The following is a 21,298-nucleotide window of genomic DNA, read 5'->3' as shown; positions in this document are numbered from 1 at the left end:
TGTACGGAATTTTCATAATATGTTTCATGGTTTTTCTGGTTTTAGTTGAATTAAGCACGTTTAAATTTAAATTGTGTTATGATTGCTAAATAGCAAGTTTGTTAGAAATAGTAACATATTTTAGGTAAGCTACGAGGATGATCACATTAACAAAACTGTAGTTAAAACTTAACACATTTCACTTAAAAAGATATGTTTTTAAATTAATTAACGGTTTTTATTTTATTTATTAAACGCTAAATATTCACCCAGCCTTTAACGCCGTAGTACCGCAACCGTTATCAGCTAATTTGGTGGCATGATACCAAATTTAATCGTGGGCTCAAGAAAGGCATAGGTAAAACGCCTTGAAGCCCAAAGGCGGAATATATCACTTAGACGTATGATAAGCTCCTGAATGCCGAAATAATGTAAATAGTTATTAATTTTATAGCATACATAGCATTCTAAAATGTACATGATATGTACATGATACAGAAGTGAATTAGTTACTCCTAGAAGGACTCGTCTCACAATGATACTTTATCTCCGTTTTTGTGTAGATCGCCAACCACTGGTCGGTCTTTCGCGGGTTCATTAGATTTTGTTAGCGGATCGAAGTACGCTTTGTGGGACTCGCAGTTCAACTCGTTGGTCTGTACATGAGCCCGGCAGCAGGCACGGCACATTGTGTAGGGACATTTTGCTCCCTGAAAAAAATGTCGTTCATTTACGAGAAAATGACATGTGTGAAAAAAGTAAATTCTTCATACGTCTTGCACAGACATATCACACAAAAGGCAAATTTAGTATCTATTCCAATATTATGCAGATTATATATAATGATAATGTGCGTTGAAAAATGGAAAAGCACAATTAGCTCGTCAACTAACCTTTGGGTTTTTGCACTCTTTACGCGTACATAGAGGAAATTCAGGCCTCTCTGCCAATATTGTGAAGATTTTAGTTGGATTCCGACGCAGCTTCTTGAGCTTGTTTTTAGACAACGATTCGAGATTCACGTCAAGGGGTCGCTTCAACTTAGCCGTACTCTCCAAAAGTTTACGATATTCCTCAACGGTATCACGTTTAGGGACTTCGTTTGGTTCTTTATTTGGACTGTTCAAATGCCAACAGCATAAGAGTTGAGTTGCGTTACCCGAACACGGGTGTATTATCTGTTAGAAACCAGACACTGCTGGCTGCACTTTTACGTTATGAGATCAAACGACCAAAAACTTTAGCTCTTGAGTATCTGTACACACATAGATTAAATCAGACGGAATCACGTTTATTTAAGAAAAGTTGTTCCGTTACTTCTTAGACATATACAAAGATACTGTATGTCATGGTCATACCACTTGGTCGCCGTCAAAGGAAACATTTGTGACGCGGACCACTTTCAATGAATGCGCTAGAAACGTTTGCGTAAAGCTTATTTATTAAATATATATATATATATATATATATATATATTATATATTATATATTATATAAATGACCAACTAGTTACATGTTGCATCTGGCAAAATGCGTCTAGTAATTTCTAATAAAATAGCATGAAAGCCGTTAGTACTTACTTGGGTCTCACATATGGTTGGCATCTCCAAATGGCCAAGGGTCGAAGGCCGCATTGCTTCTCCCAGCCCGACAGTTCCCTACGATCAAAAGCTCCTTCATATTTCTCTTCCAGCGCTTTAATGACAATTATAAAATCGTCTACTGTGTCTGCTTTCGCTATTTTTTCCCGTAGATAATAATTGTCCGGATGTTGAATGCTGATTATTGAATATAAGAACGCGAAAATTTTTTTATTGCTATTTTGAGTAGGTCCTCAGGACCGATCATAAAATCTACATAATTTAAATAATTTCTTTTGGTATTTTCTTCAGCCGATTTGATAACTATGGTTGGCATATTTTTAGAGGATATTTCTAGTATAATTAAAGGTAGTACACTGAGTCACGGCTCTCCATACATTCGGGTACTAATTAACGAATAAAGCTGCAAACTGTAAATTAATTATTTAACATACGCATGATGCAAAATTTTAAAGATGTGACCCCGCATAAATGAGAACGGACACGGATGCTCCTTAGTGATTTCAAGATATTCTCGAGCCATTTTCCAGATAGGCGGATTTTCGGAGGTGAAGAGGGCGGGATTATGCAACTGACCTTCGGCAGACATTACACCATCAACTCCTGTATATTCAATACACCGCTGTACGTCTTCGAAGAACTGAATATTACCGTTAGCGAATACAGGGATTGGTATATTCGCTCTGAAGTAAACAAGAGACAAGCAAAAAGTCAGGTTTCTTGCTATTTGTTTAATTGCGTGTATCAGCGTTACAGAGACAAATGCTTGTTTCGATGGTTATTGATTGTAATAAGCGGAAAACGGGCAAGACAGTTTGAGAGAAATATATCAGTAAAGTGAGTTTGACGCTATAATGATTGAGGGTATCCATTTAAGGATACATACAATTATGCAACTATATTTCATTATATTCTAGCCAATTAAAAGCTGAACATACTTAACATCTTTAATGTATGACCAATCCGCGATGCCTGTCAGCCTGCCCTTCATTTCTCGTGTTCGTCCATGTACGGTGAGCATCGAGCAACCAGCTTTTACAAGGGTACGCGCATACTCTATAGTACGTTTCCGATCATCAAACCGGCGAATCTTGCACGTTATTGGCAAATTTGGGAGTTCTTGATGCACCTTCGAGACTGCAAAGTTAAGGAAAATAGCAATTGCGTGCAAATTATTTTTAGGAATGGTAAATCACTGTGAGTCAACATTGATTTAATGCTAACTCTGAGAACAGCTGTTGTGACGAGAAAAATACATAAGTGTGCCAATTAATATATATAAAAATGAATTAATTTTTCGAAAATATCAATTACAGACATTTATGGTCCACTAAGGATCTTGTAAGAATAGACGGTTATTGAATAAAGCCATAGAGTGAACGTCTGCTCTTTGCGGAAACGCTGTGACATTAGATAAAGATGGCGGTACGTTACGATCACTTAGGTCCAAGCTAGGTAGATCATATTCTACCACAAGTTTTCATAATTTTCTGCTGGCAGTCCGGAGTAAAGTTTTGAATGTTCCAAACACTGGCACATTGAGAGCTTATATTCATTGTGAAAACTGAAAGGGTACTGTAATAATATACACACAGCTTCCTAGCGTTGACTGAATTGCATCGAAGTCTATGTAACTATGTAACTTAGCAAAGAGTGACAAAGATGACGACTCACTGAAATGCGATGCAGTTCTTAACGATATCATTTAGTCTCGACAACACCCTATGGCGAATACGTCACACTTTTCATCAAATGACAATCCCACAAAGATACGATACTTCAATTTAGTTACATCTACGCAACTGTTAGACGCATTTATCGCCGCTACGCTGAATTATTGTCTAAAGCAAGATAGTTCTTCCAAGTTATTTGTTAATTAGCAATTTATAGCATCCTATTTCATATATGCCAAACACATAGCAGCCCATATAACTACAATATTATCCTGAGCAGAATATTCATATAAGTTAGTGTAATTTAGTTTCAATTCAACAAGCATTTTATAAAATACCAAAAAGAGATACTGAGGTACCTCGATCCAACTTTTTGAAATCTGCTTAGAAAAAATCTAGAAATTTAAGTAGAAACATATTCGTCCTAGAAATCCTGAAAGTTTGATACTATTTGTCAACAAAGTTCTTTTCATTGGAAAAACTCAATGGTCGTATAACCTCATCATTACCGATATCAACCAGACTCACGCTAAATTACTGTGATCTATTATTTATCTATCAGCTTTGATGTAATGATACCTAAGATCGCATCCTGACGAAAAACACAGAACATTTAATTTAGATAACGAGGAGTTTCCCTTTTTGTAATATAAGTCTAAAATTTACATAACAGTAATTAGTATATTGAAATTTCAGATATTTCGAAAAGCAATGTCTCGTGGTGGATATTCCTAGAGAATAAATAATTATTTTCTCATTTATAAGCGATCATAATGTCTGTGCAATTGTTAGAGAAACGTATTATTAGAACTACCCATTAAAGCGACAAGGTCCCATTCGTCCTGCAAGAAAGCGCCATAGTGGCCCGCACGTGCTATAGCCTGTGGACATCCAAGGTTAAGGTCCACGGCATCGCATTGCCCTTCTACAAGCCTACATGCTGCCAGCAGTATCTCAGGATCGTTTGCACAAAACTGAAACACGAAAAGGAACGCACATACCGCAAATACCGAGCATTATTCGCTGATTACCAAATCATTTCGTCATTAGTATAGTTATTATGCAAGAGAGTAAAAATGCGATTAACAGCGGAAAAAGGGAACTATCGTTCTACCTGCACAATGAGGGGACGATCCTGCTCGCACGTTTTAAAATTCTCCTTTCGGTACTTAGGATCGTTCACGAACGTGTTAGCGTGAAACATTGGTGTGTAACAAAGTTGAGCGCCATAGCGCCGGCTTAGAAGTCGCCAAGCCAGTTCACTTGCGTCGACCATAGGCGCGACCAGATACCGTGGTCGACCCAACTTCTCATAAAGTTCCCACCCCGGATGACGTTCAGCATGACTGCCAACCTTATTCGAAGACATTGCTAACTGAGATCTACCCTTTTAAACAAACTGGCCAGTTTCATAAATCTGAAAAAGATGTGTAACAATGTAATTCCCCGAACTCCTTTGATATAATAACTATGTATTATTTTGAAAAGCTATTTGTTTAGCTTCTTAGCTAAAGTTTAATGAGATTTTTATATGGCCTACCACTACAGAAGACGTCGAGAAGCTTTACATATATCTATAGCTGTGACAAATGATCAAGCAAAGCTTTTGTGACTTGGACTTCTATTTTTTTAAACTTTCGCCTTTTTTAATTTCATAATTTTTTTCTTTAACAACGACTTAAGTAATCTGGATTATTCTCTACGCATAAAATGATGAACCCACCTTTTATAAATATAAAAAGTCTGTTGCAATAATCTGAATGAAATGAGAAAAATACGAGCTTAATAAAAACATCATATAACACACGTACTTGAATCCAAAAAAAAAAATAAATGTGCCCCTTCCTACACCATTAGGTTTATTTAATAATCAGTTATAATCATCACATAAATAGAGAAATTCGGAGTATTGAAATATATGGAAAGTCACTCTTTCCAAATGCCCTCGTCAGCCTTAAAAGGTTTTACTATATGCCACATGTAGGAGTTTATGAACACCGTACTGAAATACATACGTAATACCTGAACACACCAACAGCTGATCATTTAATCTCTCGGCTATGCGAATCTATTTGTTATACCAATTACACTTACAGTTAACTTTAAGTCGTTTACAGCCTGTAACAATGGCTCACGTATCATTAGAAGCAACTACTGAGTAATCACGTTCTATCTTTATGTCCAAGTGCTGTCGTAACAACATAACCAAGATTCATATCCAATCGTTCGATTTCTTCGAGTGATCACCAAGAGCTCCACGTGCTTGATAAATCGAGAAACCCTCTCTCACTGAGACACAACAATGCTTGAAGCAGACGCTTGCCGAATACACGTAGAGCAGTAGCTGACGGCTCACTACTCTTACCTCAGTAAAAGCTATGTTGTGGCGTCATCTTTTTTATTTCGAGTTGAACAAATTGTCGTCACCAAACTTCCGAGGCGGCTTCAGAAAGCCAAGCTCATTTTCGCTCAATTTATTACTCTAGAAGGAACTTATAAATTGGGATGACATTGAGTCTTATTGTGGAGAACAAGTAATTGCTTCAAGCTTCACTGTTTATTCCAACATTGGTCCTTAAATCATTTGCCGCTTACGTGTTGTACCGTTCAAGATAAATCTATATTAGAACGCGAAGTGTTTTAATGAGTAAAGCATGAAGTGCTATACAGATATCAGGTTTTGTTACTGGATCAACGTTGCTTGCTTAATGTAAATTGAAATTGTGCTCCCATGCGGTCCAAATCCAAAAAACGCAATTGGTTATAATGAGCTGTTTATTTCTTGGCAATTTTTTTGGTTAATTGTTTAACTGCACGCGGAATCTCCTTTTGCATATATATATAATGAAACATTGAAATCGAATGACTTTCAGCGCTAGCTATTATGTATTGCTTAGCGGATAGTGGAAAACCACAGTTTAGTACTGATGTTTGTTTCAGTACACATCCTACCTATTATTTATCGATGCGCGCACCCTATATATACGCATAAAGGGTTCAATGATTTAGTAAAAATTTAAATCTCTATGTATATATACCAGATCGAAGGCAATGTTACGATTGTCAGAGTTTTTGTAAAGTACTATGCTCATGAAGCTTTCATGGAAGCCAGGAAACGAAATTAACAATGATTTTGATTTACAAATTACATTTAAAATGTTGATGCCTAATTTAAAGACTAGTAATATAGAATTCTGGGTCAGCACGAGTATAGACTTTGAATGTCTAGAATCGCATTCGGACTGCTTTCGTTATGGCGAACCTCTAGAGCTTGACAGGCGCTATGCTCCTCGCATTTAGATTTTTTGAAAACAAGAGTTAGTAAATAACAATTATTTACTCACAAGTATCAATTATGAGAGGAGGCAGAGCAGGCGAGTATATGTATGCGCGAAGGAGCCGCGATCTGTAGGCGTCGCCAAGTCAAACCGTTTCAAAAGTTGGGCGAGCGCTTAAGCAATTGTATCAGTTACAGGGATAGACTTCTGACTGGCAGATTCGTGTGTACTTCTTTAAACAAGATTTTCGCTTGTGGTTTTGTTTTAATAACGACGAGTTCTGTGCGCGCTATTTTAGATGCTCAGCGCGTACATCCAGTAAGCAATGGCAAACCCTCTCGACGTTCTAGTGAGTGTCATCCACCTTAGCCTGTTAAATGTTGTATCTACGATCTAACGGACAACCAACTGATTGTACTTTTAGACTTTTTAGACTTCGTGAACTAAAGGATTAGTCTGAACTTATATTACTTATGATTTGTGCCATAAGTATACTCACAGCGAAATAATCTTGCTTCCCTTCGTTTGTATGTGACAGTTGTGACTAGAGGAAAGCCGTTGCTTGCGCTTACTCAAAAATGATTAACTGTTTGTTGCCGACAGCTGTAACACAACGGGAATTTTGTTGAGTGTTAATGAGAGCAGTCAATAAACGAGCATCTATAAACCAATAGAATTAATTGCGGCTATATTCGGTGTATATATATATATATTTATATAGTCAACATACTCTAATAAGAAGAACCTTCGGAAGCTTTGATTCATCACCTTATTGGACAGAATTCAAAGACCTAGATGTCTACCAGATTAATATTTTTCACTAATAAATTCGGACAGAATTAGGAAGATTTGATGACAAAAGTAAAAAAGAAGCTCCCAAGGTATACGTAATTTCTATTAAATATGATAGCCATATGATCGACGATTATTTATATAGCAATGCTCTCTTAACTACGATATCTTTAAGAATATTAATTGGGAATAAGGTCGTAGTGATAACGTTAAAAAATCCGGCTAGTGCAAATAATGAGTAACTCTTGGTATATGGTATAAAAAAACTTTGATATATAATATTGGATAAAAACTTAGAAGAATGTAAGGCTCATGAGCAATATGTATTATAGAAAGAAAGGTTTATTGCTTGTTTTAAATTATGTAGTCCTTTAAAGGTTAAGTTCTAGAGTTTCTGTAGATTAAATGGGGAAATTGCGTAATAACAAAATTTTTATGGTGAGCTTTGTTCTATAGACCTGTTTGTTTTATAGACAAAGTAAACATTTTGGATTTTAATGATATTAGTTAAGATTAGTAGTAGCTAAATTGTCAAATGCCATCGACGCAGGTTACAATATAATTAGTTCTTAACTGTTTCTTTGCTAAATTTCAGCTCAATTTATATGGAGTCAACGTCAAATCGGTCCGTCATCTTCGCGGCGGCGTCAGACTTTTAGAATTATTCTCTATGTGAGTGCTTATTAATAGCAAGACTTAAGGAAGATTTCAATTGCAGCTAACCACTAATCACGTAACCATTTCAATACTAACCACGCAACTTTGTGTATTAGTTTATTTAGAATTAGATTAGTGTATTAGAAAAACCGATGGAATTGTGATTTAAAGCAATACATGTTGTGCTTTATTATTATTGGTGTAGTGAACCAACAAGTTCGCCGAACGAAAATTGGAATCAGCTGCGTGATGTGCTTCGGTCCTATTTCCCGCAACTCGACACTTCGTTGAACATCAACAAGTGCTGCCATGGAGAACTGTTTGAGCTATCCGTAGCTTCAGCACTGTCGGTGGGAGCGCTAATAGCTCAGGACTTTTCGAAGAGTTCCACTTCACCAGAGCACGAGCTGAGCGGCCGTCTTAAGCTTCTGTGTGACTATAGAGGACCCGAGGTACGTAGATACAAAAACTTCGCGCTTGAAGAGTACAGGAAGTCGAAATCTGTTTTCAATCTAGACCACGAAATTTTAGAACAGTGCTTGAAATTAATCAGCGTTTTGTTCATGGTGCTGTCACTTCGTAGGTGGACGCTATAAAGGACTTCTGCGAAGTTGTGTGCACGGGCGAACGTGTAGCTGCTAAGGTGCGTGAAATCGTTGCGGCATGGATGGAATCAGCAATAGCGGCCGGTTCAACGATGTTTGTGGGAGGCCTCACTTGTGGAAGCACTCCTGACCTACTGTCTGTGTCTGCGTGTTCGTCGGCTAGTTCATCCTCCTCTTGCGTTTTAGCTCTTCGGCCACCGGCTTCACCCCTGCACGCGCTACGGACTCCGGAAAATCACCAGAGAGTACGCGATAAATACTCCCAAGATGTAAGAACTTGTATCCAACACTGAACCACATCGGACTAAACACATCTAATCGATACGATAGCATATTTGGATCAATTTTATTTAAAATTCCAAGGCGTCATAACTAAGGTAGTCATACATTTGACTTGAGTTTTGATCTATTAGTTATTTACTGCCATATTAGAATACATAGTGTAATTTATCATGATGCATCCAACTCAGGTCTATTTGTTTGTATTTACAGAGCGAGCAAGATAAGGAATTGGTTCGTTTTAACATCACATGTTTATTAAGTCTAATATGTGGAACAAATGGTTACTGTACATAAGGAACATGTAGACTTTGCTAATTCGCTGTACGAAGCCGTGTGCATAAACATTTCATGCCTCCTTTGAACCATACTGTTTTAGTACCCTTGAACCATTTTAAAGCCTATAATTAGGTGCATAAGTAGGATCTTTGGGCGGTGTTCATCCAGGCAGTTGGAGAAAGTAATCGTTTTATCCTTTCTGTACAATCGGCAGATCATCAAACTTCGCCGTGAGCTCTTAGTCATGCAAGATCGTTATGAACACCTGGAGGCGGATTCCAAACTCCAGATTGATGCCAAGGAGAACCAGATTCGGCAGCTGCAAGCTCGACTAAAGATTCTGCGAGAAATGATGGATCAAGAACAATCAAAGGAAAATCGATTTCCTGGGGGCCAAGAGGGTGTTTTAGCAGATAGTGATTCGGTCACAATGTCAAGACTCAAGGTTGCTCAAAAAACGGTAGAGCAGCTGAAATCGTACGAGCAGAAATTTTTCGATGAAAAAGCCCGAGCTGAAGAGCTCGAAACGAAAATACTTCACGGCGAAAAGAAATTAAAGGAGTGCAAGGCTCAAATACAAACATTGGAGCTTCTGATTAACGAACGTGATGAGGAACTGTTGGAAGCGACGGACAAAATTGTGGAGCTGCAGTCGCGGCTCGAAGATGAACGTCTGCAACGGTCCTTTTCTAGGTTAGTAGATTGGTAACCACTTTTTTGTTCGGTTCTTGTTCGGAAATCGGTTCCCTTGTGAATTCGACTAATGCTGAATGCGTCCGGTGCGGCTAACTGGTATAAAAGACGTCGTGTCAAACCTAAATAGAAAAACACAAGCATACGGTTATTTATATTGTTTTAAGTAAATACGTGTTGTGTACATGTGCTTGAAAGCAAGGAATTTTCTGACATATTAGTAAATAATTGAGTGCATCTAATATGTACTATTGGATACAGACAAAGGAACCGCTCGGAAGACACTTTGGATAATGTGTCCGGTGAGAATATGGGTGAAGCTGTTGAAGCAGTACTCGTTGAAGATCATAAAAAAGTCATCATTGACCTGCAAGAAAGACTGAAGATAACTGAAGAGAATCTTAAAATAAAGGAACAAGATCTAGCCGATGCCACTTTGAATGCCAACATGAAGCAGGAGCAGATTGAGTCTCAAGAAGCGCTTATTGCGTCCCTGCGTGGTATGTAATATTCTTGAATGCAAGACATATATATATATATATATATATATATATATATATATATATATATATATATATCGTTTACTAGTTCTGAAAGTAATTTATAAGAAGTCTGATGTTGTTTTCTGAACAACCAGGTCAAATTAGCGATCACACCGAAACGATTTCTCAGGCGGCTACTCGCGCTAATGAGCTCTCCGAGAAACTGGTCGTGTCAAATGACGAATGTAACGGCTTGCGGGAAAAATTAGCAGAGGTTAAACTCATTCGAGATCAGCTGAAAGAAGCAATGACAAAGAATGAACTTCGGGCTGAACAACTTCACGTAGAAGTAGAACAGTCGAGAGAAGAGCTTCGCAAAATGAAGTACATCTATGAGCTTCTCGAAAACCGATATGAAGGTAAATTTGATTTGACATTATCCATCTCAATCCTTATGCGAGAATGCAAATCGTACGTTTTGAACTGGAGCACACAGAAGTATATAGTTGAGTGAGAAATAAAGCAACAACTTGAACCTACAGTTATGCCAAAATTCCCGTAGATTGTGCATCAAACAGTACACGTGTTTATACGAAGCGTACTTGCTTCATTTCTGGCCTTATTTTCAATAATTATTTTGCAGTTGAGTCTATCGGGGCTGAAGGACTGCGAGAGCAGCTTGTTGAAAGAGCGCAACGTGTCATGACTCTAGAGAGAGAGCTAACAGAGGCTAAAAACACGCAGGATGCCGCCATTCGATCACTTAACGGTGAAATGGAGCAAAAGCGCAGAGAACATTGCGAAGAGAAAACCCTTCTTAGTAGGAATATTTCAGACCTTGAGGGGCAGTTACAGGAGTTATCCTTTCGAGCTGACAATCTGTACCAACAGTTACAAGCGTCGAGGGATGAACAAGCCAGAATGTGTACTAAGTTAGGTGTCAAATGTGAAAATATCATTCGATTGGAGCAAGAAAAAACGTCCGTCGAGAAACAATTACGCCTCGAAACCGAAGAGAAAAGAAGTTTTGAATTGTCGCTTAAACAGGCTATTGCTAAGCTGGAGAAACTGAAGACCGACTGTGAGGAAACATTAGCTGAAAATGAACAGTTGCGAGCCAGTAAAACAAGCTCAATGGAACAACTTATCAAGATGGAGTCTGCATTAGAGGAGAAAACAGCTGCAGTTCAACGACTGGAAAAAGAAAAGAGCGACCTTAAGAAAAAATACATTGCCATTTGTTCAGATAGGGACAATATTGCTGGTAAGGTGTTTTTTCGTAGTAGATAGTCGTGCATAGAAACATACCTACGATTTTTCCGTACAAAAATACGAATTTGTGCGGTAACTAGTGTATTCATTGCTTCTGTCGTTATAAAACTTGAGGCCTCTTATTATGTCAGCATAGTTTAGGTAATTAAGGTTATTATGACCTAATTTTTTCGCATTGGCTGGAATATATCTATATATCTATATTGGCTGGAATATATATAGAAAATATCATAAGTGTTTGATGCTAAGTGTTTGTAGCACTGCTCAGGCATTATTATGAGAAATTATTGCTGCGCAAGACTTCCAAGTGATTAAACTGAAGAACATTTTTAGATAATTATCTGCTATCACCTGGCGCCCTGGATAACGAGCTCCTGTTCGGACTTTGATGGAAACATCCAAATATTTGGGCGTGTTTATTACTTCAACCACAGTCGGCGTTGCCGAATAATAGAATAACCCATCGGAAACGTTGTTGTGGACCATCAGTTCATAGGGTACTAGCTTGAACAGATGCAGGCGAATAGACCGTTAGTGCCGATGCACCCTGAACTCACGGATTTTGCATGGATTCCAGAAACGAGCAGCCTAGTGGGTTCTGTCAGCTACTCAAAAACGAAGATTACAGAACTTGAAGCAGCACTTTCAGAAAAAAATAGGGAGCTCGCCAAAGAAGAGGCCAAATGCACAGAACTCAGTGATGCCATTTCCAAAGAAGTTGAAGACAAAGAGTTCATGCAGGCAAGTCACAGATCAGTTTCATATTCTCCAATATGATTTTCCACATTAATCGATGTATAAGCCTGATTCTTGTTCTTATCAAGGTAGTAACGTTAAGTCATTATAGAGATACTTTCCAAGCATTCACCGCACAACTTAAATGTCAATACGACAATTGACTTTCTCTCTGTCATAGGAAACTTTGAATGAGGCGACACGAACGTTGTCTGCTAAGGAGAAGCAAATCGCCGAAATGACAAAGTCAATAGCTTCTCTTACATCGGAACTAGAATCTGCGAAGGCTAACCTAGCTATAAAGGATGGCACCTTGAAGATTATAGAAGTAAAACTCGATGAAGTTAATTCAGCGGCGAAGAATATGAGCGCTGTACTCACAGTTGCACAACAAGAGAAGGCTGAACTCGAGAAAAAACTTGAAATTGCCAATCAGACCATTGCAAAGCTTGGTCACGAACGAGATTCTATCGCTGATCAGATCGAATCAAAATCGAACGAAGCAATTCTCAGGCTCAGAGCGGAAAAGGAGGGCATGGCTAATGAGGTCAGGGATATTAACAATAGAGCAGCTATTTTAGAAAAACAGTTAGAAGCCGCGCGACAAGAGAATAAGGATGTTAATGAGGCGGTCACAACCGCTCGTCAGGAATTGCAAAAAACCAAAGCAAAGCTCGAGGCAAACACGCAAGCATGTATAGAGAACTCGAGTTTCAAAGATCAGGTGGAAACCCTGAGGAAGGCATTGGCTGAAAGTCAAGAAGAATGCGCAGTACTCAAAGAGTCTATCTTTTCGAAAAATGTGAGTCTCTTTCCGTACCTTTAACCCAAGCTACCGTGGTATACGATTTACTATTTAGGCGATCCCTGTGAATGATGTACATAGCGCATTGATGATTTTCTCCTCCATAATTTTCAAGAATATTCAAACCTTTTATTTAGCCCTAATGATGAGATACAATATTCTAGTCTGATTGTACTGATTTTAATAGTTAAGAGTCATTGAGTAATGAAACCCATTTTTCCTATATATACGTACAGAACGATATTTCCTGTTTTGTATACAACAGATCGCCGGAAAGGTTGGATGTCAATACTGGATGAACCTGATAGGACGTTTCAGACGTTGGGCCAAATGTGTCAAATTTTACGTTAAGCATTTATGGTTACTGCTAGACTACTTAGGAGTGTAAATTTTATACACCTAAAAGCTAAAGAAACAACCGAATAAATTATAGTGCAATTTTGTTCAATCGTCTAGGTTATGTTGGATAATATCGGTCGTTCAGTGAAGTCACTGCAAGCCGAGTGTGGCCACCATTTATCGAGAATAAATGATCTGCAGGCGAAGATCAAATCATCTGAAACCTCTATTAAAGAACAAACAGAAGTAATTCATCAACTAAAGAGAGCTCTCAAAGGATCCGAGGCAGGCCGAACTGAAGCCGAAAAAGCTTTACAGGAAAACATCGCCGAAAGTCAACAACTTACGAAGGACATAGATACTAATCTCGAACAAATGAAAGAGTTTATGGAAGAGGTGTGAAAAGTTATTATACCCGTTTTTAGCCTAGTGCTCATGAGCTATAGCTTCTTGATCCAGGCCTATTACCGTTGTTTCGATGTGAATGTGTCCATAATCTATTCGTTTTTATTAAGATTCACCGAAGCAAATTCCGCTTTTCTATTGTGCCAAAAAATAAGGGAAATATGGGCTTATATTATCTATATTGAAGTAGCAGATAATAAATAAGTGTAACATGTAGGAATTATTAAATATACTCACAACACACATGCGGGTTAACATGAGGAGATTTATGTTTTGCGTGTGCAGGTCCAGAGCGCCAACAAAGCAAAAGACGAAATGGAAAAGTCTAACAAGATACTTAAACTTGAACAACGAAAGCTTAGTGCGGAAATCGCACGTCTGCGAGCAAATGCAAGCTTTGAATCCAGTGAAGACGCTCAGAAGCTAAAGAGTTTCAAGAAGAGTCTTGCGGATTTGCTGGAGCAAATGGATGTTCAGGCGCCCATCATGGGCCAGGATGAACTCCTAGGTGTCGTCGAGAAGTCAGTCGAATCCGCTAAGAGGGTCAAAGAGCTTGAAGCAGAAAAACGAACATTGCAGCGGCTGGCAGAGAATTCTGAAGCTGAAGTCAAAGGTAGAATCACGTTGGTAATCAGCGAGAACGATCAGCTCAAGCGAAAATTACGTGACGCGATGGAACAGGTAAGTCACTTGTTACTTCGACTACAACTGATAGGGTAAAACGGATCACATTCGAAGTGCATTTTTAATTTGGCGGGTAATCGCTGGAGTGAGGAGTAATAGTGACACAAGTATTAATATCATAACAAGTTTATTTGCTATCTAGATTTTTATGCGTTACGTTTATGTTAAGCTTTTAGTCCCCGATACTCGTAAAACTACGAACGCAGGAATTCCCATAAAACAAATTACTATTAATAGCTGATTATTTGATTCTATTTGCTTGTTTTTCAGTTGAAGCGAACAAAAGACGAACTAACAGAAGTGGAAACAACCATTATTCGAGCAAAGGCGGGCGACATTGTTGACGGTGGAATAATTTCAATGGTGGCAAGGGACGTCATGAACCTCGCGGTTAGCGCTCAAGATAACAAAATAACGAAAGATGAAGTAACGCAGCTTCGGCTTCAGCTTTCGAAGAGCAACAGTGAATATGAACGACTCGTGAACGAGCTAAAAACAGTTGAGGATGCCCGGGTAGAAGTTGTTAACTTACGTGAGCAAAGATCCAAACTTATAAAAGAAGTGACAAATATGCGACAAGAGCGACTGGAAAACGATCACGAACAAACAATTAATATTCTGCGAGAAGGAAATGATTTTGAACAGGAGCGATTACGCAACGAGCTAGCCGAAGCTCGAGCGCAACTCGATAACGCTAAAAAAGAGATCAAGGTTAAAGATGAGCAAATATCCACTCTTCTCGATAAATATGACATTACCAAGCACCATAGCGAGCGTAAAATCTCAGGTCTACATGGGATCCTTCACCAGAACAACATCTCGCTTTCAAAAGCTCGGTGAGTCAACATTGTTTCTTGAGGTAACTATAAGTCGCATTCTACCAGCGCTGTGAGTAAAGCGTTAAATACAGATGGATGCTCATAGTAGACCGATAGTACTGTACTTCCAAGCTGGGAATAACCACATTACTCTGTCGTTCAAAGAGAAATGCTCGACTTCGTCACGTAGTAACAAGGCCACAGCATAGCATAGTATCATCAATAGCTAAAGTATCAATTACATCCAAATAGTTGCAACCCAAGAAAAGCAATTTTATTGTGCGTACGGGTCGAACGACTCAGCTTATATTTTTTTAACAAAAACAGATATTTCGGGCTCTGTGTCTCCGATCGTATCCTGTATTGTAAAATAAATTTAGATTCTTTTCACCCTGTTCATACGACCTGACGTCACTAGACTTTCCCCAATGGTCGTTTGAACAGCAGAGCCTCATGAAACTTTGTGAATAAAGACTGTATCCGACATAAATATTTGCATGAATTATACTAAACTTTGCATACACAACAGCATACTGTTTAGGATGCTGTTGTGTATACAAAGTAATATAAACTCATCCGTTCCTACCGATAAGTTTCGGGAACCATCCTGTAGGTAGGTGCAATGTCATTGCAGTACAATAAAAACATCTTTTATATTAGAGGCTTTCATGTGGTATGAGAATGCTATTAAAACAATATTGTTGACTGTGTTATGTCCGGCATTTATTATGGATCATTTTATAAATAGCCGCAAGAGCCCGAATCAGCTGGGCCTCCCTGTAGTGATGCCACGTACAAACAGCGACGATGATCTATCCCGGAAACTAAAAGAGAAGGATGAAGAAATCCGACGGTTGAAATTGGCCAAACGCGAGCTAGAGAAACTAGTTTGCAGCAATACGATCATGGAACGCTCTCGAATGAACGAATCAAAAATCAGCTGCGGAAATTCCATTCGAACGAGTTACGCGCCCGCAACGGATGCTGACCATAGAAATCAGATGCCACCACCGCAAGCTTCACTGTTAAAAGAGTCGCATAGCGCACCGAATAGTCGAGCTTGGAATGAATTCCGAGAGCCACCAAGGCACTCAATATCAAATCTGTCTGATACGAACAATGACGCATCGTCAGTCCAAAGGTAGGTCCGCCTAATTGCGCGTTTTCGTTCAGTGAATTGCATAATTTTCTAGAGCGTGCTGTTGGTTTCTAACAGTTCGCCCATCAATATTATTTTTTTTGACGTCATAAGTTATGTGGAACTCTTTCCGCTATTATACATGTGAAAATTAGTTGGCCATATTAAAGCGCTTTATTTTTGTTCTGTCAATCTGCTTTACGTTTAGTTACCCGACATATCGCCAACTGTCCATCTCCACAGTCTCTCGTTCGTACTCGTCACGGTCACTACTAGATAGGGAACCCGAGCAAAAGCCTATGCTAAAACCTCGAATGGATGATGAAGATGAGTACATCAGGAGAACTTACGCAAGGAAGCAATACCACATTTTACAAAAACCACAGCTACAACTGACATCAGAGCGACATTCCGATATAATAACCTCGACCCAAGAAAGCGTTACGATATCCACCTGTTCACAAAAAGGTTCTGACTAGTGCTCTTTTTTTATTATCCTCTCAGCTTGATAGTAACTTGACCAAATAATAGAATAATCTATAGAATAAATCTTTATTTTCGGTAAAAATTTCTTCTTTGATTTCGTGTCAAAAGTAAAGGTAGCTTTCTTGGTAGCACAAAACTCGTACTCAAAAAATCTGAGAGGCCGCGTTCCACGCCAGAGGGATGAATGTAAAGAAGTACATTCAACTCAAGTTCAGCAGACGAAGTTCAAACGATGCTTAGAACAATGCAAATAAAGAGTGAGTCTTGTTGCTATAATTGAAGATCGCTAGAGAGTCGTGGTTGTGGCTGGCTCGGGATACTGTTTACCATAATCTCTGCTCTTTTCAGCATCGAAGGCCGCATCAACGTCCAAATTGTTGATACCTGAGATTAGCGAAAGTTACATAGATCAAAGCCTGCCCATCGCAATGTTGGAGAAGCCACTACCGACGCATGAAACCGTTCAAAACAGCCTTTTAACAAGAATGAGCGTATTCGATAATATCGGAGATGGGCTAAACTATAAATAGTAAGCGCCTTTGTCATGTAATAAAGTGAAGTAGAAAAACATGTGAAGTAATCGCTGAGGCACAGCTTACATGACTTGCACTAAATGTGTGTATAATCAAGTCTTCTTTTCGTCATATTACCTATCCGAGAGCGATAAAGACACATCAGTGAGAAGAGAGGGATAAATTCGATAGGTGATGCCTTTGATTCCTTCTAATTGTTAGCGACAAGCTAAGAAAACTCTTCCATAATGATTATGCCCTGAAGTTTCTCTAACATTTTTTATATTTGCATTCTCGTACAGTGACCTTCGAGCGGCAGCGGGTTGTTTATCTGAAGGAGGAAGTCGTGGAGCGCCTGCGCGTGTAACCGGCTTAAGTGGTCTGGGAATGGGTGATGACGAGGAAGCACAGTTTATGAATCCAAAAAACCTTGAGGAGCTCGAGCGAGATGGTTTCACAGCAGATTCTAACTCTCCACCTTCGCCGACCGACCCATCTCGTACCGACGAATTACTTCAAAGAAATCTACAAGTGTTACCGCATCTTAAGTAATTACTGTTATTGATAATATCACCTAATGGGTATCGTCTTGACCATCTGGTGCCTATTTATGAACACCATTTAACTTGCTGAGTACTACGTCATTACCATGACATGTCCTACGATGCTCCGTTTTCATAAATGTAAATACGTTGTTTTCTTCGTGCCCTTGACAAGCCAGCCCAACGAGTCAAACCAATAATTCTCATATAATATATACATAATAACAGAGCACAATAATAATGAGCCGCGTTATTGAATACTGAATTAACATTACACGCTATTATTGCAGCGAAGATAAATCATTTATGAAAATAAAGCAGATCCTAACTGTACGTTTGCGTGATTGTTTTCTATCTCAGATCTTCCTACCCTGTGGAAACCCAAAGCGGTAAAATTCCTGTGACCCCTCTACTCAAGAAATCCTTCAGGAAGTAACGCAAAGGACGGCGGTGATGCACAAATAGACATCATCGTTTTAGGGTTTAACTGAATCTTTCATTATATTATGGTAACGCGAGCCATCCTTCGCGAGTGTCATTTATTAGGTCTTAAATTTTTACCCCACTTCAAATATGTGCTATATATCATATGCAAATCAATTATTTGACTGTATATCGCAAAATTATTTAAATCATATTAATAATAATAGCAATAATATTGCTACTAGTAACTAGTAATAACAATAATATCGGTAATAGCGATTGCAGTAAAGCGTTTTCAACGCTGAGCATACCTCGTCTTGCAGCCCGTCATTATGGAAGTATTAAATAATTGTTAATAAGACTATATATAACTATTTAAATATTTGTTGACGCCATTTACGTCGACAAGAAGTTTTTTTTCGCTATTTGACTTCATTCGTCCTGAGCATATCCTACCATGTAAAAGCTCCAATTTTGGCAATGGCAAACAACAACTCTTGTTCTTTCGTTACATTTTCCTTTATCGTGTATTCTATAGTCGTACGTTTATGAATTCTATATTTGTTAGGGACGCTATTACCAATATAGGATATGATGCATTTGAAGGATCTGTCACATAGTTAAGATGGTGATGAAAGTTGTGACGGCACGCTGAATAACAGTGGCAGCCAATATTTTAGAATAGAAAAATGTACCACGGCATTTGAGAATCGGTCATAAAGGTCGGATAATTAAGTTTGTTTGAGTTTGGGAAACTGGAAAAGGTTTGTGCGCTTGCAGAAAACCAAGTGGACGAAAAGGTTAACTTCCATAGACAGTGTGGTCTAAAGCGAGTGTTTTAACGTTATGTAAGTTGAATAAAATATAAGGAGTGTTGCATTGTGAAATCATGTATTGAAAGAACCTTTTCTTATGGCTGCTCTGCTGCGTTGAATTGGCTTTTCAAATTTTTGTGAATAAGTGCTTCGCAATGTGACATGGGAGGTGACATTACGGCGACAAACCATTGTTTGACCTGTAGTTTGGCAAATGTCATGTGTTTTTTCTAAATCGCTAAGTATTGTCCTAAGACAACTACGTGCCGTCAAATACATTTATTTTGCAAGTCTGTACAGAAACACAGAATTTTAATAAAAGGTTGATTACGACAAGTTGTGTTACTTTGGAAAGAACGATGAATATATGTTGTATTCAATTACTTGATTATTGAGCGTTTTTTTCCTATCTAAAACTGAACAGCTGCTGAATATGTGCCAACGATTAAACTTTCGCCGGTTGTTTATTGTACAAAATTAGCATGTGACGAAGTTAGAAACTCACACTTTTTCTCTGTGGTATACAACAAGCTGCTTGACCAGTGACTGTCACGATGTACAACCTAGTTGATTCATGAGAGTCCGAGGAAAGAGAGACTGTAAAAAGATTCGATCTGATGTCGTCCACTTATCATACAGCCAACTCCCACGGTTCCATATTGTTATGGAAGCAAGCTTAGACCGTTACGACTTTTTCATCTTTTTAAGTATCAAACGCCGCAATGCTTTTGATATTACTGCAGCCTTGGTATGGTTTAAAAGTCTTTAGGAAATAAGATTACCTTCTTAAACCTTCAGTATTGTCGTGAGATTTTTCATCTGCCTTATCACCCGTTTTGTGTAACTAAAACGACACACGCTTCAACACTCTGTACATATATTGAAGTGGTACAGCTAAAGCTACAGGACTAATGTACAGGTCTAAGCGTCTTTCCTTGAAGCTCATAGCGTGGTGTTATTACATATATACAATCATTTATTGAAATAGTCTCGCTTAAAAGAAAATGACTCTTGTTTTGATAACAAACGATCTCAAAAGCGGCTTGCAGAACTAGGCATGATTTAGTAACATGGATAGTGCACTCTCAAAAGTTTATATTTGCTTACGTAATTATGAGTAGGTACACGTTAAATGATGCTCGCTAGAAACAGTCTTTCTAAAGGTACAACCTTAAATCCGTATTTGTGTGCTATTTGAAATCCTCTTCTTGCCACTGGCGCGTGAACATTTGCTCCTTAATGAAGCTTTGCCAGTTTACCGAAAATGACCTAGACGGCAACGCTTTGGTAGAAAAAATCTGTGATTGAAGGACCTAACCGCTTTAATGAACGGAACTGCCTGTTACAGACACTACCGTTAGTTGACACAGAACTTCATATAGTTTACACATCGGCAAAATTAAGCTTGTCTACCACTAAACCGGCGGAAGTATTTATCTATCCAAGTAAATCCTTGCATATCTTTGTTCCTTCTCTGTTAAAGTTCCGGTCATGAGAAATGCATGGGTCTCCCTATTGTTTACGACTGTGACCATTGGTTGCACAAAGACTCAAGCATTAGATTTCAGCAAACTATCTGCTGAGTAGAGAAAACAAGTGATAAAACGTCTTGTGTAGGCCTTCCTTATGCCTATTTGTATAGAGCATTAAGCTGAATATAAGAACAGTGTCGCTCCGTAATCCGGCGTCTATGGCCTGGGAAATTGCTAGCGCCGGTTATGCATCGTCGAGTCGAAATCCAGGGCTACTACCTACGTACGACGAACATTGGAGGAAGGTCACACAATGATACAAACAACAAGTTTCGAAAATAAATACGTCTAGACTGTATTATGGAAAGTATTGTGAGAAAAACATAAACGTTTGTTTAACTAAACACGGAAGCAACTAGGTTCAACTTAAAGGAAATTATTTCCAATCTGAAGTAGCGGAGTTATTTGCTTCAAAAAAGCATCGTACAAGTCAGTCTATTCATTGTAAGTTGCGCACATACATATGGCGAGCTT

General features: G+C 38.5%; 2 protein-coding genes across 5 annotated transcripts; one reads left to right on the top strand and one right to left on the bottom strand.

Annotated features, from left to right (window-relative positions):
* Nucleotides 1–182: 182 nt before the first annotated feature.
* Nucleotides 183–5,548, bottom strand: Dus1 (Dihydrouridine synthase 1). 4 transcript variants are annotated; one of them, XM_022796743.2, is made up of 8 exons: nucleotides 5,348–5,507; nucleotides 4,368–4,670; nucleotides 4,068–4,227; nucleotides 2,519–2,717; nucleotides 2,015–2,263; nucleotides 1,560–1,757; nucleotides 873–1,098; nucleotides 183–689 (listed from the first exon to the last, which is right to left on the bottom strand). In XM_022796743.2, the coding sequence occupies exons 2-8, from the start codon at nucleotides 4,620–4,622 to the stop codon at nucleotides 510–512; spliced, it is 1,467 nt and encodes a 488-aa protein (XP_022652478.1). In that variant the 5' UTR covers nucleotides 4,623–4,670; nucleotides 5,348–5,507; the 3' UTR covers nucleotides 183–509. The 4 variants fall into 4 exon arrangements, with proteins under 4 accessions (XP_022652478.1, XP_022652565.1, XP_086834576.1 ...); XM_022796830.2 differs by having other exon boundaries at nucleotides 1,560–1,637; XM_086978450.1 differs by having other exon boundaries at nucleotides 5,269–5,398.
* A 1,115-nt stretch (nucleotides 5,549–6,663) lies between these two features.
* On the top strand, nucleotides 6,664–19,656 carry LOC111246460 (uncharacterized). Its single transcript, XM_022796217.2, has 18 exons — nucleotides 6,664–6,880; nucleotides 7,919–7,995; nucleotides 8,186–8,432; nucleotides 8,564–8,854; nucleotides 9,358–9,836; nucleotides 10,098–10,336; nucleotides 10,474–10,737; nucleotides 10,962–11,582; nucleotides 12,168–12,331; nucleotides 12,507–13,127; nucleotides 13,587–13,865; nucleotides 14,160–14,555; nucleotides 14,829–15,394; nucleotides 16,125–16,517; nucleotides 16,723–16,982; nucleotides 17,349–17,529; nucleotides 17,815–18,060; nucleotides 18,415–19,656. The coding sequence occupies exons 1-18, from the start codon at nucleotides 6,857–6,859 to the stop codon at nucleotides 18,488–18,490; spliced, it is 5,424 nt and encodes a 1,807-aa protein (XP_022651952.1). The 5' UTR covers nucleotides 6,664–6,856; the 3' UTR covers nucleotides 18,491–19,656.
* Nucleotides 19,657–21,298: the final 1,642 nt, after the last annotated feature.

This window comes from Varroa destructor, unplaced genomic scaffold, assembly GCF_002443255.2.
Source record: "Varroa destructor unplaced genomic scaffold, Vdes_3.0 BEIS01000001.1, whole genome shotgun sequence".
Classification (NCBI taxonomy): domain Eukaryota; kingdom Metazoa; phylum Arthropoda; class Arachnida; order Mesostigmata; family Varroidae; genus Varroa; species Varroa destructor.
Note: the sequence above shows the minus strand (reverse complement) of the source record. Positions and strands in the feature narration are given on the sequence as shown.